The sequence below is a fragment of the Grampus griseus genome (genome assembly GCF_964374135.1).
Source record: "Grampus griseus genome assembly, chromosome: X".
In the NCBI taxonomy this organism is placed as follows: domain Eukaryota; kingdom Metazoa; phylum Chordata; class Mammalia; order Artiodactyla; family Delphinidae; genus Grampus; species Grampus griseus.
In genome coordinates, this window is record NC_138999.1 from 97103204 (window position 1) to 97121947 (window position 18744).

At 41.2% G+C, this 18744-nt stretch overlaps 1 protein-coding gene across 1 annotated transcript in view; it reads right to left on the bottom strand.

Annotated features, from left to right (window-relative positions):
* Positions 1-18467, bottom strand: part of LHFPL1 (LHFPL tetraspan subfamily member 1) — a gene marked incomplete at its 3' end in the record, with an annotated part of 43502 nt that extends 25035 nt beyond the window's left edge. The window contains exons 1-2 of the mRNA XM_082681161.1: positions 17991-18467; positions 6700-6798 (exon numbers count right to left, since the gene is read on the bottom strand). Coding sequence (XP_082537287.1) covers positions 6700-6798; positions 17991-18372 — 481 coding nt within the window. The 5' untranslated portion in view covers positions 18373-18467. The remainder of the gene's footprint in view (positions 1-6699; positions 6799-17990) is intronic.
* Between the last annotated feature and the right edge of the window lie 277 nt (positions 18468-18744).

The following is an 18744-nucleotide window of genomic DNA, read 5'->3' on the forward strand; positions in this document are numbered from 1 at the left end:
CCATTAGAAGTATTTAGCTTCTCTAAATTCTCAGTGGGGCTCATTTGTGTGTCCGATGCTTATAGGTCTTTGGATATGAAGGAATGCTCTAATAGTTTTATAGATCTAAGAGAATTTTGAAAATCACAGTGAAGCTGAAATATGTGTATAGGAAATCAGTTGAAATCAACTGAAATCTCTGTTCACGGGTCCTGCTCATTACACCTTCACTTTGTCAAGGACCTTTCTATTCTGCATCAATCTCTCTCCACTATAGGATCATTACCATCATCATTCAACTATTTGGTCATCTTAGTAAAAGCCTCTCTTCATCCCACATTCTCCTTCAGTTACTACACAGTTTCTCTGCTCTCCTTCATAGCAAAACTTTTTAAAAGAATTGTCGGCATGTACTGCATTCATTTCCTCATCTCACAATACCTCTAATATCTATAAATCCAAAACTGCTCCTCTGGGTGCCTTCGTCTGGCTGACTCCAATGGCCACTTCTCTATCCCCAACCAGCAACTTGCAGCAGCATTAAACACAATTGACCATGCCCCTTTCTTTTTTTGACATACTCTCTTTCTCTTGGCTTTTGTGACACCACACTCTTCATTTTCTTTACATCCCTCTGGCTACTCCTTCTGAGTCTCCTCAATAGGTTCTTTCTTCTCTACAGAGGAGCATAGTGGCTAAGAGCACAGACTCTCAAGCCCTGCTGTCCAAAATGGTAGCCACTGGTCACATTGTGAGTATGACATTTAAATTAATAAAATAAAATAAATTACATTCATAAAATTAAATACATTAATATTTATTAAAATTTAGATTAATAAAATAAAATTAAAAATTCAGTCCCACAAACCTAACATTTCAACCACTCACCAACAACACGTGGCTTGTGGCTAACACATTGGACAGCAAGACACAGAATATTTCCATCACTGCAGAAACTTCTATTGGATGGTGTTACCTAGACCAGGTTTCTAGAATTTGAATCCCAGCTCTGCCACTCTACCAGCTGAGTGACCTTAGGCAAGTTACTTAATCTCACAGACAAATATCCCTGCCCTCGTGGAATTTATGCTATTCCTACAATGGAAAAATTAGGGTGTGTCTAAAACATAGGCTGGAGATCTATAAATGTTAACAGCTCTTCAAGAGATATTGGTTAGTGGAAAATGCAAAGTGCAGAACAGTATGGATAGCTAGATAGTTAGATAGATACATAATACGATTTTGGTTGGACAAAATAAAGATATGCATAGAAACACATATTTTTACATTTATGAAAAATTCTGGAGAGATACAAAAGGAATGTAATGGTCTCTTTGGGGAATGGTATTGGTGTCAGGAAAAAGACTTACTTTGCATGTTCAACCTTTGTGTACTGTTTTATTTTGTCACATACATAAATTACTTTTGATTAAAAATAATAATCTTAAATTTGTATGTATATGAATTGGCATTTTTCTGGTTGTCTATTATTGTATAACAAACCACTCCCAGAACATAGCAGCTTAAAACAACAATCATTTTATTATATTTCATAAATCTGTCAGTCACAATTTGGTCAGGGCTCAGCTAAGCAATACTTCTAGTGCAATTGGCATCAAAAAGGGTCATTCAGTGGTATTCATATGGCTAGTGTGGAGGGTCCAGGACTGCTTCACTCATATGTCTGGTGCCTTGGCTGGAAGTTTGGACTCAACTGGGCCTCTCTGTCTCCAATTATCTCCAGGACTTTCCATGTGGTCTCCAGCAGAGTAGTCAGATTTTTTTTTGTATGATGGCTCAGAGCTCCAAGAAACCAACATGGAAACTACAGGTTCTTTAGATGTTAGGCCTAGAATAAACTTGATGATACTTCTGCCATACTGTATTGATTAAAGCAGTTGTAGGTAGGCCAGCCCAGATTCGGAGGATAGAGGGTAGAGATTGACTTGGCCTCTATATGAGAAGAGTATCAAAGCATTTGTGGCTATCTCTAATGCAACACAGATATCAAGATTGCTGTCTTAATACAAGTCATATCTTTGATAATTCAGGCTAGGACTAAAAATCATAACTGTGGATGGTTTAGGATAACTTGACTGGGAAACTTAGGGAAAGAGGAGTTGAAGACATGAGGGTTACCCTTTCATACTGGAGGCTGCAGGATGCCATTCAAAGTATCAGAGTGAGAAATCTACTTACTCTAAGAATCAACTTCCCTGACTGGCAATGCCTGCTTCTATTGTCCTCCCTATCCCCTTCACCTCTCTCAAGCCACTCAGGGTACGAAGCTCAGGTAGGGTCCATGTCTTTCTTGGCTCTGTGTCTCTCCCTTCCCAAAATACAGAGCACATAGGAGGGTACAGAGCCTACAGCAGAATCAAAGTAATGCCATCATTTGACAGTCTACCCCCCAGCACATTCTACTCTGCTGTCTATTAAGGAAGCCCATCATCTATTTTAAGTCAAACCCTGTGTTAGATACTTCAATATACTTTTTCTTATTTCACCGTAACAACAGAACTGATATGGGTATTATTAGCATCCCCCATGTTACAGAGAAGGAAACTGAGACATAGATATCTTTACCCCATACAACTACAAAGATGGCAGAGCCTGGATACCAACCGAGATCTTTGACTCCAAACTCTATGATCTTTCAGTATACCATGCTGCCTCTCAAGGAAAAGGGAACAAAGGCCTATACACCGGACACTCAGTACTTTTCTCCTATTTCATTCATATATCCTCTTAATATCTAAGGTGTGTGAGGATGCTTCCATACTGCCAGAATCTCCAGGGTATTAAAGAAAGGTCTAAGGAGAAAGGCTATACTTCTAGCATTGGCATTCCCAAATCTTGGTATTCACAAGCTTGGCATTCCCATCACATCATGAAAGATTTCTTTTTAATTCTACTACAAGTTTTACTGCTGCTCCTAGCACCTCTACACTGCAAGGGAACAACTGTTAATAGAGTTGTCATTGCCCTGTATGTTTGGGCAGCTGACTAGAAATGGGTCAGGAATGGCACAGGTTATCTCATTTTTTCAGTACTAACCAGAAAGGTGCTAATATACAGGCATGCAATTGGAGAATATGGGCAGCAAATGTGGGCTTCAGAGGAATAAGAGACACAGGGAGTTGGAAGGATGTGACAGTGATTCAAAAAAGGAAATAAGAGGGCTTCACTCAAGCAGGATTCTTCAATTCCTTCACCCTTACAGATTCACAGAACAACACAGTGTCCAGTGCACTAAGGAGAGGGGAGCTAGAGCCCTTAGGCAAATATATGGTGTAGGAGAGAAGGGTAAATAAAGGAGAAGAATGCAGTGGAGAGGGAAACAGTAACCAAAGGAAAAAAAAAACCTGAGTAAATGAAGGAAGAGAAAAGTAATGATCCTGTGGTAAACACAATTGAAGCCCATCAACTTGGGACAGAGGCAGCCAAATACAAAATTGCCCATTTGGGAACTAGGTCCTTGGAGGTGGTGATTGGTGCAGAAAACTGCCATACGACTACATGCAAATGACATCTCCAGTTTTTCACTCTGGCATTTTACATTAATAAAAGTAGCCACTCATTTTATTAGAAAAATATTATCCTCATACCAAAATCCAATCAACACATCACAAGAAAGAAATCTACAGACTAATATTCCTAATAAATATAGATGCAAAAATCTTCAACAAAATATGGCAAACCGAATCCAGCAACATATAAAATGGATTATACACCATGACCAGCTGTGATTTATCCCAAAAATTCAAGGTTGGTTTAACATATGAAAATCAATAAAATACATATGATCATCTCAGTAGGTGTAGAAAAAGCATTTGACAAAATCCAGCACCTTTTCATGATGAATACACTTACACTAGGAATAGATAGAAAGGAACTTTCTCAAACCTAATAAAAGCCATCTATGAAAATAGTCTAGCCAACTTCTTACTTAGTGGTGAAAAACTGAATGCTTTACCCCTCAGATCAGGGATAAGACAAGGATGTTGAATAGAAAACTCTGACGAGTTCTATTCAACATTGTCCTAGAGGTTCTAGCCAGGGCTATTACACAAGGAAAAGATTGGAAAGGAAGACGTAAAACTATTTCTCTTCTCAGATCATGTGATCTTGTATATAATAAATCCTAAGTAATCTACTAAAAGTTCATTAGAATTAGTAAAGGAGTTCAGCAAGTTTGCAGGATATAAGGTCAATGCAGAAAAATTATTTGTATTTCTATACACTAACAATGAGTGATCCAAAAATAAAATTAAGAAAGCAATTCCATTTACAGTATAATCAAAACAATACTTAGGGATATATGTCACCCAACAAATTGCAAGGCTTATATAATGAAAACTACAAAATATCATCAAACGAGGTTAAAGATAACTTAACTCACTGGAACATCATCTTGTGTTCAATGAGCTGGAAAACTTAATATTGGTAAAGAGGCAATACACTCCAAACTGATCCAACCTCTATCAAAATCCCAACTGATTTTTTGCAGAAATTGACAAGCTGAACCTAAAATCCACATGTAAATGCAAGGGACCCAGAGTAGCCAAAACAGTCTTCATGACTTTAGATTTGACAATACTGTATTCCTAGATCTGATACCAACAGCACAAGCAACAAGAGAAAAAATAGATAAAAGTGGATTTCATCAAAATTAAATAATTTTGTATTTCAAAAGATGTCATCAAGAAAGTGAAAATACAACCCACAGAATGAGAAAAAGTACTTGCAAATCATATAACTGAAAGGGGTCTAGTGTCCAGGATACATTAAGAACTCTTACAACTCAACAAAAAAGGGCAAATAGCCCAGTTAAAAATCAGCAAAAGATTTGAATAGATATTTCTTCAAAGAATATATAGAAATGGCCAATAAGTAAATGAAAAGATGCTCAACAAAATCAATCATCAGGGAAACACAAATTAAAATCACAGTGAGATATCATTTCACACACATAGGGATGGCTGTAATTTAATAAATGTAAAATAAGTATTGGTGAAGATTTTGGAAAATGGGAACCCTTATACATTGCTGATGGAAATGGAAAATGATGCAGTTTCCAAAGTGATGTTTTCACTTTGGAAAACAGCCTGAAGTGTCCTCAGAAGTCTTAAATATAGTGTCCCCATTTGTCCCAGCAATTCCACACCTACCTAGATACCTACCCAAGAGAAATAAAAATATATTTTCATACAAAAATGTATACACAAATTTTTATAGCAGTATTATTCATAATATCCCCAAAGTAGAAAAACCCAAGTATCCATCAACTGATGAGTGGATAAAATATGTTATATCTATACAATGGAGAATTATTCAGCCATGAAAGGCAGAAGTACTGATACGTGCTACAACATGGATGAACTTTGAAAACATCATGCTAAGTAAAAGGAGGCAGACACAAAAAGCCACATGTTATAATATGATTGCATTTATCTGAAATGTCCAGAACAGGCAAATCTAAATTGATGGTGGTTTCTGGGGTCTGGGTACAGGGAGGAATGAGGAGTGGCTGCTAATGGGTAAGGGGTTTCATTTTGGGGTGATGAAAATATTCTGCAGTTGGATAGTGGTGATGATTGCACAACCTTGTGAATATACTAAAACCCACTAATTGTACACTTTAAAAGGGCAAATTTTATGGCACGTGAATTATATATCAATAAAGCTGTTATTTTAGAAAAGTAGAATTATAGAACTAACAACCCAGCACCTGCCAAGTATTTACTCATTCCTTCACCTATGGCAGAATTATTATATTTAGCAGTCATCCCTGCCCTGAGCCAGGAACACTGAACATGCCGGGGTCTACATTTGTCATGTCTTCTATATAGCCCTTCCGTTATGTTATGTTTGTAGAGTAAACAGCTCCTTCCTCCAAAAATGAGTCAGGTGAGACTCAAAAAACAATCTAAGGCCACAGAGAAAAAAGCAAAGTATTGGAGCATAAGCTATAGGGAATGGGTGGCCTCATTGTTCCAAAATCCTCCTTCAACTGAGAATACTCAAGGAGACCTGGACATTTCTCCTCCTATTCTCTTCCATCATGGTAGGTTGGACAAATATTTTGAAATCTTCCAGGGAGAGTCCAGTCTATTCCCAATTCACAATAATGAACTTAAGCCATTCTCAGTGAAGTTGGTAACCACAGAAGAGCCCAGAGCTACTTCTGTCACCCATTTTAATATTTAACACCTCTTGTCATTAACATGCCAGTAACAATGTAAAAATGTCAGTAACAGTTCCCAGCGTTTAACCTAGGTTCCTAATGCATGATGTAAAGCAAATTACCTCTTGTTATAACCTCAGTGGGGAGCGAGAAGAGATACTGTTGATTTGTATTTGGAAAATAGTGCCTAGAAGGATATACAACAGGGACTAGTATTTATTCAGAGGATGACGGATTAGCAGTCTCCAAGCATTAGGAATCCCTCTGTAGATAGGGTTGTCCCAAATCGGTCGCAGGACTCTGGGTAAAATTACATAAAGAGTGTGGAGAGATACGGTTAAAGAAGTAGAATTTATGTTCAACGCTTGTAAATTAGCAAGGCCACATAAGTCTGACCAATCCACCACTTCCCACAAGCTAACATAGTGAGAGACTCAGGCAAGCACCACGAGCAAGCACAGGTACCTCCAAGAGCACTTTGAAAAACAGATTCCCACTGAGCCATCACCACCATCCTGCACAGGTCACCTTACCTAACTGAAATTGATTGGAGACATTCCCACATGTTTGCATTATCTCTGGGCTATTCCATCCCAAGGGGTATAATGCACAGCCTGAGCTTATCAGCAGTCCTGGAAAAAAAATAAAAGCATACACACAGGTAGAAAAAATATAACAGGTCTTCTATCATCCCAACATTCCCTCTGAATTAGCTCAGCTCAAATTCTCCCTCCTCCACTCAGAGCTTACCTTTCCCATTTTACCCTAAATGTCTATGACACTACCAACTCAACAGGATTTCTTTGCTGTGCCAGAGGTGGTGAGTTGCAGTAGATAGTGGAGGGGACAACTCACAAAGAAAGGACAGTATTGGGGATTGAGACAGGCCAGTATGCTTTTCACAGCCAAAATGTTTTTGCCAATGACTTACAAAGCTGAATTGGCCTCTCCAGCCAGACTCCTCTTCTATCTTGGTCTGATTTACAAAGAATAAAAAGGTAGGGGCTGCTACTCTTTCCTACAATTCATCTTTTTCTAAGAGTCAAGTCAGTCCTTACTAGTCGAAGGTAGGTCATGACTTCTGTAGCTTGAATTCAGCTGCCAGACTGGGATCTACAGAAAGCATCCACGTTATCTAGGCTTCTCCCGGTGAGCAGGGCACCAGACTCCCTCTTCCAGAAACACTTCCTTCTGAGAAACCATCCCAGCTTCATGCTAAGCATTCCTACTTTCTTTGGCTTCCAAAACCTTCCACTGTGCCCCTTGCCTTCACCTCCATTTTGTTTAGGTCATTTGGTTACTACAGGGAAAATCTATGTGATCTTAGTGATAACCTTACTCTTCTGACCAGAGATACAAATCTGGGTCTGCTTGCTGACACTGTCTTTTAAGGACAACTGCCTCATCCACAGCTCTTGTTTACTGCCTAGGTTTACATTTTATAACCTATGATCACCTCTCCGTTGCCTTTGGCGACCATGGATTGAACTAAGCATTGGCATCTGACACAAAAGCAACCAAATTCATTGGCTGGCCAGTAATGGATGACATCATATCGTGCTCTGAAGAGAAGAGCTGGGCCAGATTTTTGTTTCTGGAAATTTTAATCAAGAAACACAGATGCTGGACTTCCCTGGTGGCGCAGTGGTTAAGACTCCACACTCCCAATGCAGGGGGCTCAGGTTCGATCCCTGATCAGGGAACTATATCCCACATGCATGCCGCAACTGAGAATCAGCACGCCACAACTAAGGAGTCAGCCTGCCGCAACTAAGACCCAGTGCAACCAAATAAATAATAAATATTTTTTAAAAAGAAAAGAAACATAGAGAAGCTGAGCTAGTTAGCAGATGGAGCAGAAGTTAGGAAAAAACACCAGGAGGTAAAATCAAGTGTGTGTCAAGCTAAAGCCAAGTTCAGTCCAAACTTATGAATAGACATCAATTCTGGGTAAGCTGAGGAAACCGATTGGTAAAATAAGAGAATAGAGAGGCAGGAAGCAGATACATCCTGAGGGGAAAACTCCATACTGCTCCTGAAAGAGCTAGAGAATCTAGTCCTTCCCAATGGCTTTCCAGTTCCATTTTTCTTGTGTTATAATAAGTCCCCTTTTCATTGGAGAACTCAAGCAAGTCTCTGCTGCTTACAGCCAAGAGAGCCTAACTACAAGAACGCTATACTTGAGTACTACACCAAAGTTCATAGGAAGGTCACCCGCCCTGAGTGTGGATGTAGAACCTAACACATGACACAGAGCCTCCACAAAGCAGGTATCTGATTAATGATGACTGGGTGGCATAGTTAGAGGTTACAGAAAGGTTTCGGACCGTGAAAAGCAAGCTGCCCCAGGGACTGCCAGCCTCACCTTCGTTTCTCTTTCCTCACCGAGGAAGACTCCATATACACTCTGAGAAGCTAATAAGCCCACTTTGCCTTCAGCTGCAGCCTTTTGGAAGATCTCAAAGTACTCGCTAAGCTTGTCAGCAACATGGCAACCAGCTGTTCTCAATACTCAGTGAGGCCAGAGAAAAAGACAAGGACCTAAAGAAAAATCAAGAAAAGTTTAAATAGGAAAACAGAGAGAACTTTCTGATGGTGAGAGAGGGTTTAGAAACCAAAAGAATGACTAATTAAGGTTAGAAATTCCCTTCAGTGGAATGCTTAAAATTAGAAGACACTCTTATCTGTCTGATAGTCTTAAAGGAAATGAAACTGGTCACTCAAAAGACTTTTCTAGGCTCTGGAATTTATCCAGTGGCAATGGAACAACACTCCTATTTTTTCTCACCACAGATAAACTGAAATCATAGGATATGAGGAGGTATGAGCCAGAGTATGTAAGCCCAGAGTATGTACAATGGGTTAAGGACAAAATTGGAAACAAAACCTCAGGCTTTTCCTGCTTTCAGTGTGTACCCTTTGAGAGAAGAGTTAATAAAAGGTGAGCTTTCCCACACAGACTAGGAAGAAAAGAACACAAGTTCGTAAAAGAACAGCAGTTCTGTATTCTAACCTCCACATTCAGATCCCTGGGACTGGCATGAGCTCTGACTTCTCAAGCAGGAGCTTGTGCTGGCTAAGTGCCTTTCCTGACACGGCAGGAGGAACCTTTCACCTTTTTCAGTCCCCCTAAAGACAGGGCTTGACTTAAAAGCTGCCTGCTTGGAGTTGTTACCTTGCAATTTTTCACAGGCACCAGGCCAGAGACCAGGAATCTCTGCCCAGGTATGTGTTTTGCCCCAGCGCATGTGGCTCCGTGCTCTGCCCAACCTGCCCTACCACACCTCCCATCCCCTATCCTCCCTCCTGCCTTTTAGACAGGTGAGCACAGTAGGTTGTAAACATACTTCACGGAGACATTGGACCTGTAACTGACAGAAGATTCATTACATTTGATCATAGATGGAGAAAGATGTCCTAGAAGATGTGTTATTTTAAAATGAAGTCACAGGATAATTTATCCTCAATTATATTTGTCCCCAACAGTTCTAATGAATTTGGGATATGAAGATGGGCTTCAAATAGCAACATAGAAGTCATTTTCCATTGACAGGCTCTGCCACCTTCCGGAAGACTGGGGGCTTATTTAAAATGTAGATTCTTGAACTTTACCCACAGATATTTGATTCAGTAATTGTAGCCCAGGAATATGTCTTTCAAAAGCACCCTAGTGATGCTGATGCTTCAGGTTCTGGCACCAACACTTAAGAAAAACACCACTAAAAATATTAAAAGCAGGAGCTCTGGGGGCAGAGAAAATTAGTTTAAATCCCAGCCCTGCCATGTATGAGCTGTAGCCCTGGCTTCTACTTTTCTACATGCCATTCCTAACTACAGGTTTTACTGCCCCTCCAGACACATACGCCCCATGGAGAAGTCTGTCCCAACTGCACCTGCCTCTAGAAAGGGAAAGCCCTTTAGAGTGTGTTACCACCCTTACTCCACCACTGAACATGTGCAGGTGACCAGTGGGCTGCCATCTTCCTTCCCTTCCTCAACTGCTCCTTCCACAAGAATCCCCTATCACAAAACGTACCAAGCGTCCTCCTGAAACACGGTTGCTATAGTTTTCATTCCTTGCTCTGACCAAACAGAGGCCTAGAGTTAGACACTTTGCTCGGGTTCAGCCCTTGTGGCAACCTCAACGCCAGTACAAACCTTTGGGCGCACAATCTCGGACAGACCTCAGAACCCTCTCTGCTGCTACATTCCAGCTGCCCTCAATCTTCCGCTGCTGCCAGAATGACTACTTCCCCATATCGCAACAGCTGTATAACCATCTCCCACATTCTCAATTAGGTAGATGCCTAGTTTTTGTCTCCGGGCAGGGAAAGTCTCCTCAGCTGGGTGTTATCAACCTCCTTTGTCCACCACAACCTCCCATTCACAAGTGCAACTGTTGGTTGGGCAGCCATCTTGTTACACTTCACACCCCACTCCCAAATATCTGTCCAAGTATGGCTGTTTGGTAGTTTGAATTTACTACCCTGAGCAGAAGTCTAGTATGGGTTAATTTGTTATTAATTTGTTCAATTTATTCCTCTTATAGCAACTTCAACTCAAACATAGTGGAAAATTTATGTCTGCCGTCCAGCTATAGCTCAGCTTTCCCTTCCCAGGGAACACTCCCACTCAACTCTGCTATTCATTTCACTGCATATTCTCTCTCAGAGTTATAAAACAGTTCACCTCTGCTAGAGATTTCTGAAGTACATCAGGAGAGGCTTCACAGAGAGGCTGCATTTGACCTGGCCTTTGAGAGAGAGAGATTTACAGGCAGAGATGGAAGAAAACAGAATTTCAGAAAAAAGCAACACTATGAACAAAACTGAGCAGAGGTTTTCAAATGTTAGTGTGTACTGGAATCATGTTGGGAAATGATAAATAACAAATCCAAGACAGTAGTTAACTTTGCTGTGGGAACAAGAGAATACTATCCGGGTATGAAGGAGATTTCAACAACATTGGTAATATTCTATTTCTTAAGCTGTATAGTGCACATATCTGAAATATTTCATACTATGCTTTCAAAAATAAATCAGCATGAGAGGCCGTGTAACATGCAGAGTGCCAGGCATCAGTTCTGATTGGGTAGGCTTAGAAAGGCACTAAGGTATCTGTATTTAACAAGCACCCCAGGAAATTTCTTATACAAGGGCTTCATGGACCACTCTGAAAAACATTGTGATAGAATTTCTTCTCCAAACGGAAAAAGAAAAATCAATGACATCAGTGCATAAAGCCCAGGGCTGAGAGTCAGAAACCCTGGACCACAGTCTCTGTTCTGCTTCAAATTTGCTACATGAGTTTTTGTTAGTAGGTTAACTTCTTTAAATACCATTTCCGAAACAGAAAGCCACTTTTATAATCCTTGTTCAGCATGGTAAGGCTAAGTTAAATTATGCCTGATGAAACTTTGGAAGACTTTCCAGGAAATGCTTGATTTCCAGAGAAGATAATGGTTTTTAGAAAACAGCACTCTTTCCTTGAATCAAGTTCTCAGTGATCCATCTCCAGTGGCAACTTTCATTCAGCTTGAAGCATGTAGCATTAGGACCTTCCATGGAGAAAATCATTAGTGCCTGTCTGGGTGTGTTGAATTCCATCTGCTTAACCAAAAAAAAAAAAAGTCCAGAGTGGTAGTTCTCACTTGGGTTGGGGAAAGGGAACACATCAGAGTCACTGGAGAGATCTTCCAAAACATGCAGCCTTCCACCTGTTGCTGTGTGTATCAGTATGGGAAAGAGGACTGGAGAGTTGGGTCCACATTTTTTAAGCACTCCATTTGATTCTGATACATTCCCTGATCTAGAAAGATTCTTGGCCTCCCTCAAGGAACCTGATCCAAGATCTTACACTTTTTCTTGCCAAGAGTTCCTTATATTTACTTCTCACTTATTTCTTCTTTGGTTAGCTCTCACTGAAGGTAGAGGATAATTCACAAGCATCTTGCATATGTATACACAGGGGAATGTAAATAATGACCTTGTTCTCAGGGACTGGGGGCCAGCTGGTTAGAAACCTCAGCATCCCCAGGGTTGAAATAATCTCCTGGCCAGATGTTTCCTTCACCGGTTAGAGGAGGGCATGAAGGTCCCAGTGGAAGGCTCTCTGGACCTACACTTGTCCAGCTGGATCAGCTGCAGGTGGAGCAAATGGGACCCAAGGGTCCCATCAGGTCACCTTGCTGAGTATGACTCAGGCCAGCAGCTCTTTATTTCTTCCTGTCTCTCCCACTTCCCACCACTCATCTCTGTGGGCAGCCGCCAAACGGGGGAACAAAAGTCAGGCAGGGGGAGGGAGTAGTTCTTAATGGATCCTCCATCTCTTCAGTGGTTTGGGGTCTGGCAGAGATAAACCAGACCTGAAAAAAAATGGCTCTTCCCCCTGATGTATTTTGGTTAATGCGCTAGCTGCCGAGAAGCAGCCAGGCCTGGAGCAACAAAATCAATTTCCCTCTGCTGAACAACAAGCTTAAACTTAACCCTCACAGCTCTTTCTCTTATGTCTTTTATCCACGGAGCTCAAAATGCTGTTCAGGCTTGGCTTTCTGCCACAAGCAAAGCCCATCTCTGAGGAGTGAGACACCAAGATCTCTGAAGAACCTTGGATAATGATTGTATGCCAAGGGGTGCCTAGAAAATATGATACATTCAAGCAGCCTTCACCATTCCTTCACATCTGATGCAACTTTGACAGGCACCAGTTTCTAAAAAGGAAATGAAAATGACACTTAGTTGGCTGGTATTACAGGCGGGGAAGCTGTATAAATTTAGCAATCTGTCCAATATCCCCAGGGATAACCCTTGTAGCACACCTTGGATCTTGATTCTTTCCATGAGTACTGTCAAATGGCATTTTATTCTTGAACTTTAATGACCCCCATCTAAGTGTAAACACTGTGACTATGTTCCTATGAGCAATGGTTGATGGGGAATATAAAATAGCAGAATCATATGAGATTAACATGATACTGATGTTTCTATTGCCACTGTATTATATCTGCTGCTCAATTAAAGCTCTCCCCCACTCAGTCCATGAGTGTCTAAATCTCCATTACCTACCCACATCTCCCTTCAACAATTTCCTTTGAGTTTCTGGACCTAGAAAGTGAGATCAACCAAAATGTATTATATGGAGAACCATAAACATTTTGTGAAAGTCTCACCACTCAAGCCTAAGATAGGAGGCAAGGTGGGTGTAGGAGCCAGTGTTAATGCTTGGAGTCAGATGGAGGCTATTGCTACTGATGTTCTGATTCCTAACAGTTAGTCCCTGTTCACCCTCTGCTGGAAATTCTTAGAAAAGCAAGTGAAGCTAAGTTATCACTCTCAAGTCAGAAGAGAAGAGAACTCAGGGTGCTAATGCCTTTGAATGGAAGCCTGGAAAAAAAGCAAAGGATGTGAATGAACCCAGCTTTCACATGACCAACTTATCCCAAAATACACTAACATTGCCTTAACCATATGTTCATTCTTTCTACCATTACTGAATACCTGCTCTGTGCCAGGCACTGAACTGGGCTCTGGGGCTATAAATATGAGTTGTAAGGAGCACCCCTTTCACCTGCCAGCTAAGTGTCACTTCCTGAAATAATGTGCCCATAGAAGTACCAAGCTAGCCATAGTAAGCCCAAGAATGCAGGTGAAAGGTGAGCCGACTTAAGGTTCATTTGTAATATCTGTGGAGCCTCCAAAGGGAGATAAAGTCATAGGCTTAAACCAGCCTTAATAACTGGTTCTGTACCATGGTTTTGAAGCGGAAGAGAGAAATTAATCCAATGACTTTCCAATGTGGCCAGAAAATCATTAGTAGCTAAAGAGTGGGATTATTCAGAGATAAGGGAGGTTAGAATGTGAATTCAAATAGGAGAAAAACCATATGATCATCTCAATAGATGCAGAGAAAGCTTTCGACAAAATTCAACACCCATTTATGATAAAAACCCTGCAGAAAGTAGGCATAGAGGGAGCTTTCCTCAACATAATAAAGGCCATATATGACAAAACCACAGCCAACATCGTCCTCAATGGTGAAAAACTGAAAGCATTTCCACTAAGATCAGGAACAAGACAAGGTTGTCCACTCTCACCACTCTTATTCAACATAGTTTTGGAAGTTTTAGTCACAGCAATCAGAGAAGAAAAGGAAATAAAAGGAATCCAAATCGGAAAAGAAGAAGTAAAGCTGTCACTGTTTGCAGATGACATGATACTATACATAGAGAATCCTAAGGATGCTACCAGAAAACTACTAGAGCTAATCAATGAATTTGGTAAAATAGCAGGATACAAAATTAATGCACAGAAATCTCTGGCATTCCTATACACTAATGATGAAAAATCTGAAAGTGAAATTAAGAAAACACTCCCATTTACCACTGCAACAAAAAGAATAAAATATCTAGGAATAAACCTACCTAGGGAGACAAAAGACCTGTATGCAGAAAATTATAAGACACTGATGAAAGAAATTAAAGATGATACAAATAGATGGAGAGATATACCATGTTCTTGGATTGGAAGAATCAACATTGTGAAAAGGACTCTACTACCCAAAGCAATCTACAGATTCAATGCAATCCCTATCAAACTACCACTGGCATTTTTCACAGAACTAGAACAAAAAATTTCACAATTTATATGGAAACACAAAAGACCCCAAATAGCCAAAGCAATCTTGAGAACAAAAAAATGGAGCTTGAGGAATCAGGCTCCCTGACTTTGGACTATACTACAAAGCTACAGTAATCAAGACAGTATGGCACTGGCACAAAAACAGAAATATAGATCAATGGAACAGGATCGAAAGCCCAGAGATAAACCCATGCACATATGGTCACCTTATCTTTGATAAAGGAGGCAGGAATGTACAGTGGAGAAAGAACAGCCTCTTCAATAAGTGGTGCTGGGAAAACTGGACAGGTACATGTAAAAGTATGAGATTAGAACACTCCCTAACACCATACACAAAAATAAGCTCAAAGTGGATTTGAGACCTAAATGTAAGGCCAGAAACTATCAAACTCTTAGAGTAAAACAGAGGCAGAACACTCTATGACATAAATCACAGCAAGATCCTTTTTGACCCACCTCCTAGAGAAATGGAAATAAAACAAAAATAAACAAATGGGACCTAATGAAACTTCAAAGTTTTTGCACAGCAAAGGATACCATAAACAAGACCAAAAGACAACCCACAGAATGGGATAAAATATTTGCAAATGAAGCAACTGACAAAGGATTGATCTCCAAAATTTACAAGCAGCTCATGTGGCTCAATAACAAAAAAACAAACAACCCAATCCAAAAATGGGCAGAAGACCTAAATAGACATTTCTCCAAAGAAGATATACAGATTGCCAACAAACACATGAAAGAATGCTCAACATCACTAATCATTAGAGAAATGCAAATCAAAACTACAGTGAGATATCATCTCACACCAGTCAGAATGGCCATCATCAAAAAATCTAGAAACAATAAATGCTGGAGAGGGTGTGGAGAAAAGGGAACACTCTTGTACTGCTGGTGGGAATGTGAATTGGTACAGCCACTATGGAGAACAGTATGGAGGTTCCTTAAAAAACTACAAATAGAAATACCATATGAGCCAGCAATCCCACTACTGGGCATATACCCTGAGAAAACCATAATTCAAAAAAAAGTCATGTATCAAAATGTTCATTGCAGCTCTATTTACAATAGCCAGGAGCTGGAAGCAACCTAAGTGTCCATCATCGGATGAATGGATAAAGAAGATGTGGCACATATATACAATGGAGTATCACTCAGCCATAAAAAGAAACAAAAAGAAACAAAAATTGAGTTATTTGTAGTGAGGTGGATGGACCTAGAGTCTGTCATACAGAGTGAAGTAAGTCAGAAAGAGAAAGACAAATACCGTATGCTAACACATATATATGGAATCTAAGAAAAAAAATTGTCATGAATAACCTAGGGGTAAGATGGGAATAAAGACACAGACCTACTAGAGAATGGACTTGAGGATATGGGGAGGGGGAAGGGTAAGCTGTGACAAAGTGAGAGAGTGGCATGGACATATATACACTACCAAACGTAAAATAGATAGCTAGTGGGAAGCAGCCGCATAGTACAGGGAGATCAGCTCAGTGCTTTGTGACCACCTAGAGGGGTGGGATAGGGAGGGTGGGAGGGAGGGAGATGCAAAAGGGAAGAGATATGGGGACATCTGTATATGTATAACTGATTCACTTTGTTATAAAGCAGAAACTAACACACCATTGTAAAGCAATTTTACTCCAATAAAGATGTAAAAGCAAAAAACAAAACAAAACAAACTTTGCATAATGAGTCTAAGGAAAGAGGGAAACAGAAAACATCACCTTAACTGGCACAGCAAAGAGAATCTGGTGCTTTTCCTACGAAGGCCAGGAAATCATGATACCTTAGCTCAGTGTTTCTCAACCTTGGCACCACTGACATTTGGGACCAGATACTTCTTTGTTTGGGGGAGTGGTCAGCTGTCTTGTTCTTGTGCATTGTGGGATATTTAACAGCAACCCTCACCTTTATCCACTGATTGTCAGTAGCACCCTCCCCAATTTTTGATAACCAAAAACATGTCAAAGACCTTACCAAATGTCCCCCGGTGGGGGATGAGGTATGTAAGAAATCAGCCCCTGTTGAGAAGCACTGTCTTAGCTCATCACTAACGTCTCACCCCAAGGCCACATAAATGCAGTCATTGGAGAGAAGAAAGAAAATTAGGATCTGGGTTATCTTGCCAATGAACAAATTTAAGGAAAGAAAGGAAGTGAACAAAAGAGAGGTCACTGTCATTTGCTTACAGCCACAGGGCAACTTAGTGAAAGAGCCAGAAGTGGGATCCAAGTTTCCTGGCTCCAGGCACCCACACTGTGCTGCTAATGGAGATGACAGTGATAATGAATAGTGATTCTACGACTTTAGGAACAACAGCAACAAACTTCAGCAATAGGTTCTACCAGCGCTTTTTTCCACTGCCCCAACTAGGTGTAAAACATAGCTCACATGTTCACACACACATTTGCCTGTCTGTCTTAAACTTGCTTTTTCTTCTCCGTTCAGATTAAACTGCTCCCCTTGCTTTCCTACAGTCTGCCATTTTTGCATTTTGCTCCTTCCTAGCCCATCCACACACTGCCAGCATCCAGGTCTCCTGCATTAAATTTAGAGGGAGGCTGAATGAGGGAAAAGCTAAGTAGGGTGCGTCAGGGCCATAGGAAACCTGGATAGTCTGTTAACGGCTACTAGACAGGGCTAGCCTTAGATGCTGTCAAATAAGCAGTCACCTGAAGTCTGCCTGGTACCTAGCATTTCACTATTAGAGATGTATTTTTTGGTGAGGACTGTACATTAAATTCTTATTAGTAATTAACACCTGGGTGTATGTGTCTATCAGATCACTGTCCTCTGAGATAACTACCAGAGATCAGGGCTCTTAGAGGTCAAGTTTATTTTGGAGCAGTAATACTAGAGTATAAGTTGCTGCCCCTGGAAAGCAGACCTGGATAATATTCTTCAATGGGCACTCTGCAGGGAGAAGAAGGTGATGAAAATCAGGGCTAAAAAAACCAGATATCAACTCTGCCTACTAGCCAATCTTGCTGAGAATAAAACCCTGATGTAGATTGCACTTTGGGGAGTCCCAGGCTAGGTGTTTCAAACGAGTCCCCATTCATAGCCCTAGAGATGGACAAAGGGGAGAAGCTGAGAGTGGATTTCCCCATGAGACAACATCCCCACTACCCACACCCCTGCAAAGCTCCCCAACCTACCCAATCCCAGCAACACCGTCTTACCTCCCATGAACTGTGCGGCTCCCATGCAACGTCCCATCATTCTGGAGATGAGTTCCTCCATGCAGCAGCCTAGGACAGCAGCCAGTGCCACCAGGAGCAGCAGAGCACAGCCGGCACCTGTCACTACTGTGCACATCTGCCAGGCCAGGCTTGGGATGGCATTGAAGCTGGCATAGCGCCCACACTCTTCCACCATGATCAGACTCTGTCCCTCTCCCCTCACAGGGTAGTTGCACCTCCGGAATGTGCTGAATGACACTGGCTTCCCCAGCTGGGATCCAAAGAGCCAGTAAGGCAGGAAGTAACTGGTAGAACTGGCCACAGCGGTAACAAGGGACAGGAAGGCCCAGAGGGTCCCCGCCAGGGTCAGGCTGCTCCGCATGGTCCCAGGTTTCTCTGCGGGGATGGGGAGATGAGTTGGGTCACAGCACCAAATGTAGAAAGTTATCACGTAGGCTCCATTGGCCTAGTTTTCATCTGCCTGGCCAGTCCTGGGGCTCAGTCATGTGCTTCTTGGCCCTTACTTCTGGATAAGATTATTGTCTCAAGGACCATTTGGGTCCCTATGGGATTCTGCTCTCCAGCACTTTTCCCATCTTCCCTTCCTTCCGCCTGATTCAGAGTTCTATGGTCTCTAGGCTGCCATGGAAGAAGCGTAGAACTGAATTAGTGACTGTTCTGCCCACTCCAATGCAGCCTGAGCAGACAGCTTTTAGCTCTTGACATCCAGCATGGAACAAGTGACAGGAGGGAA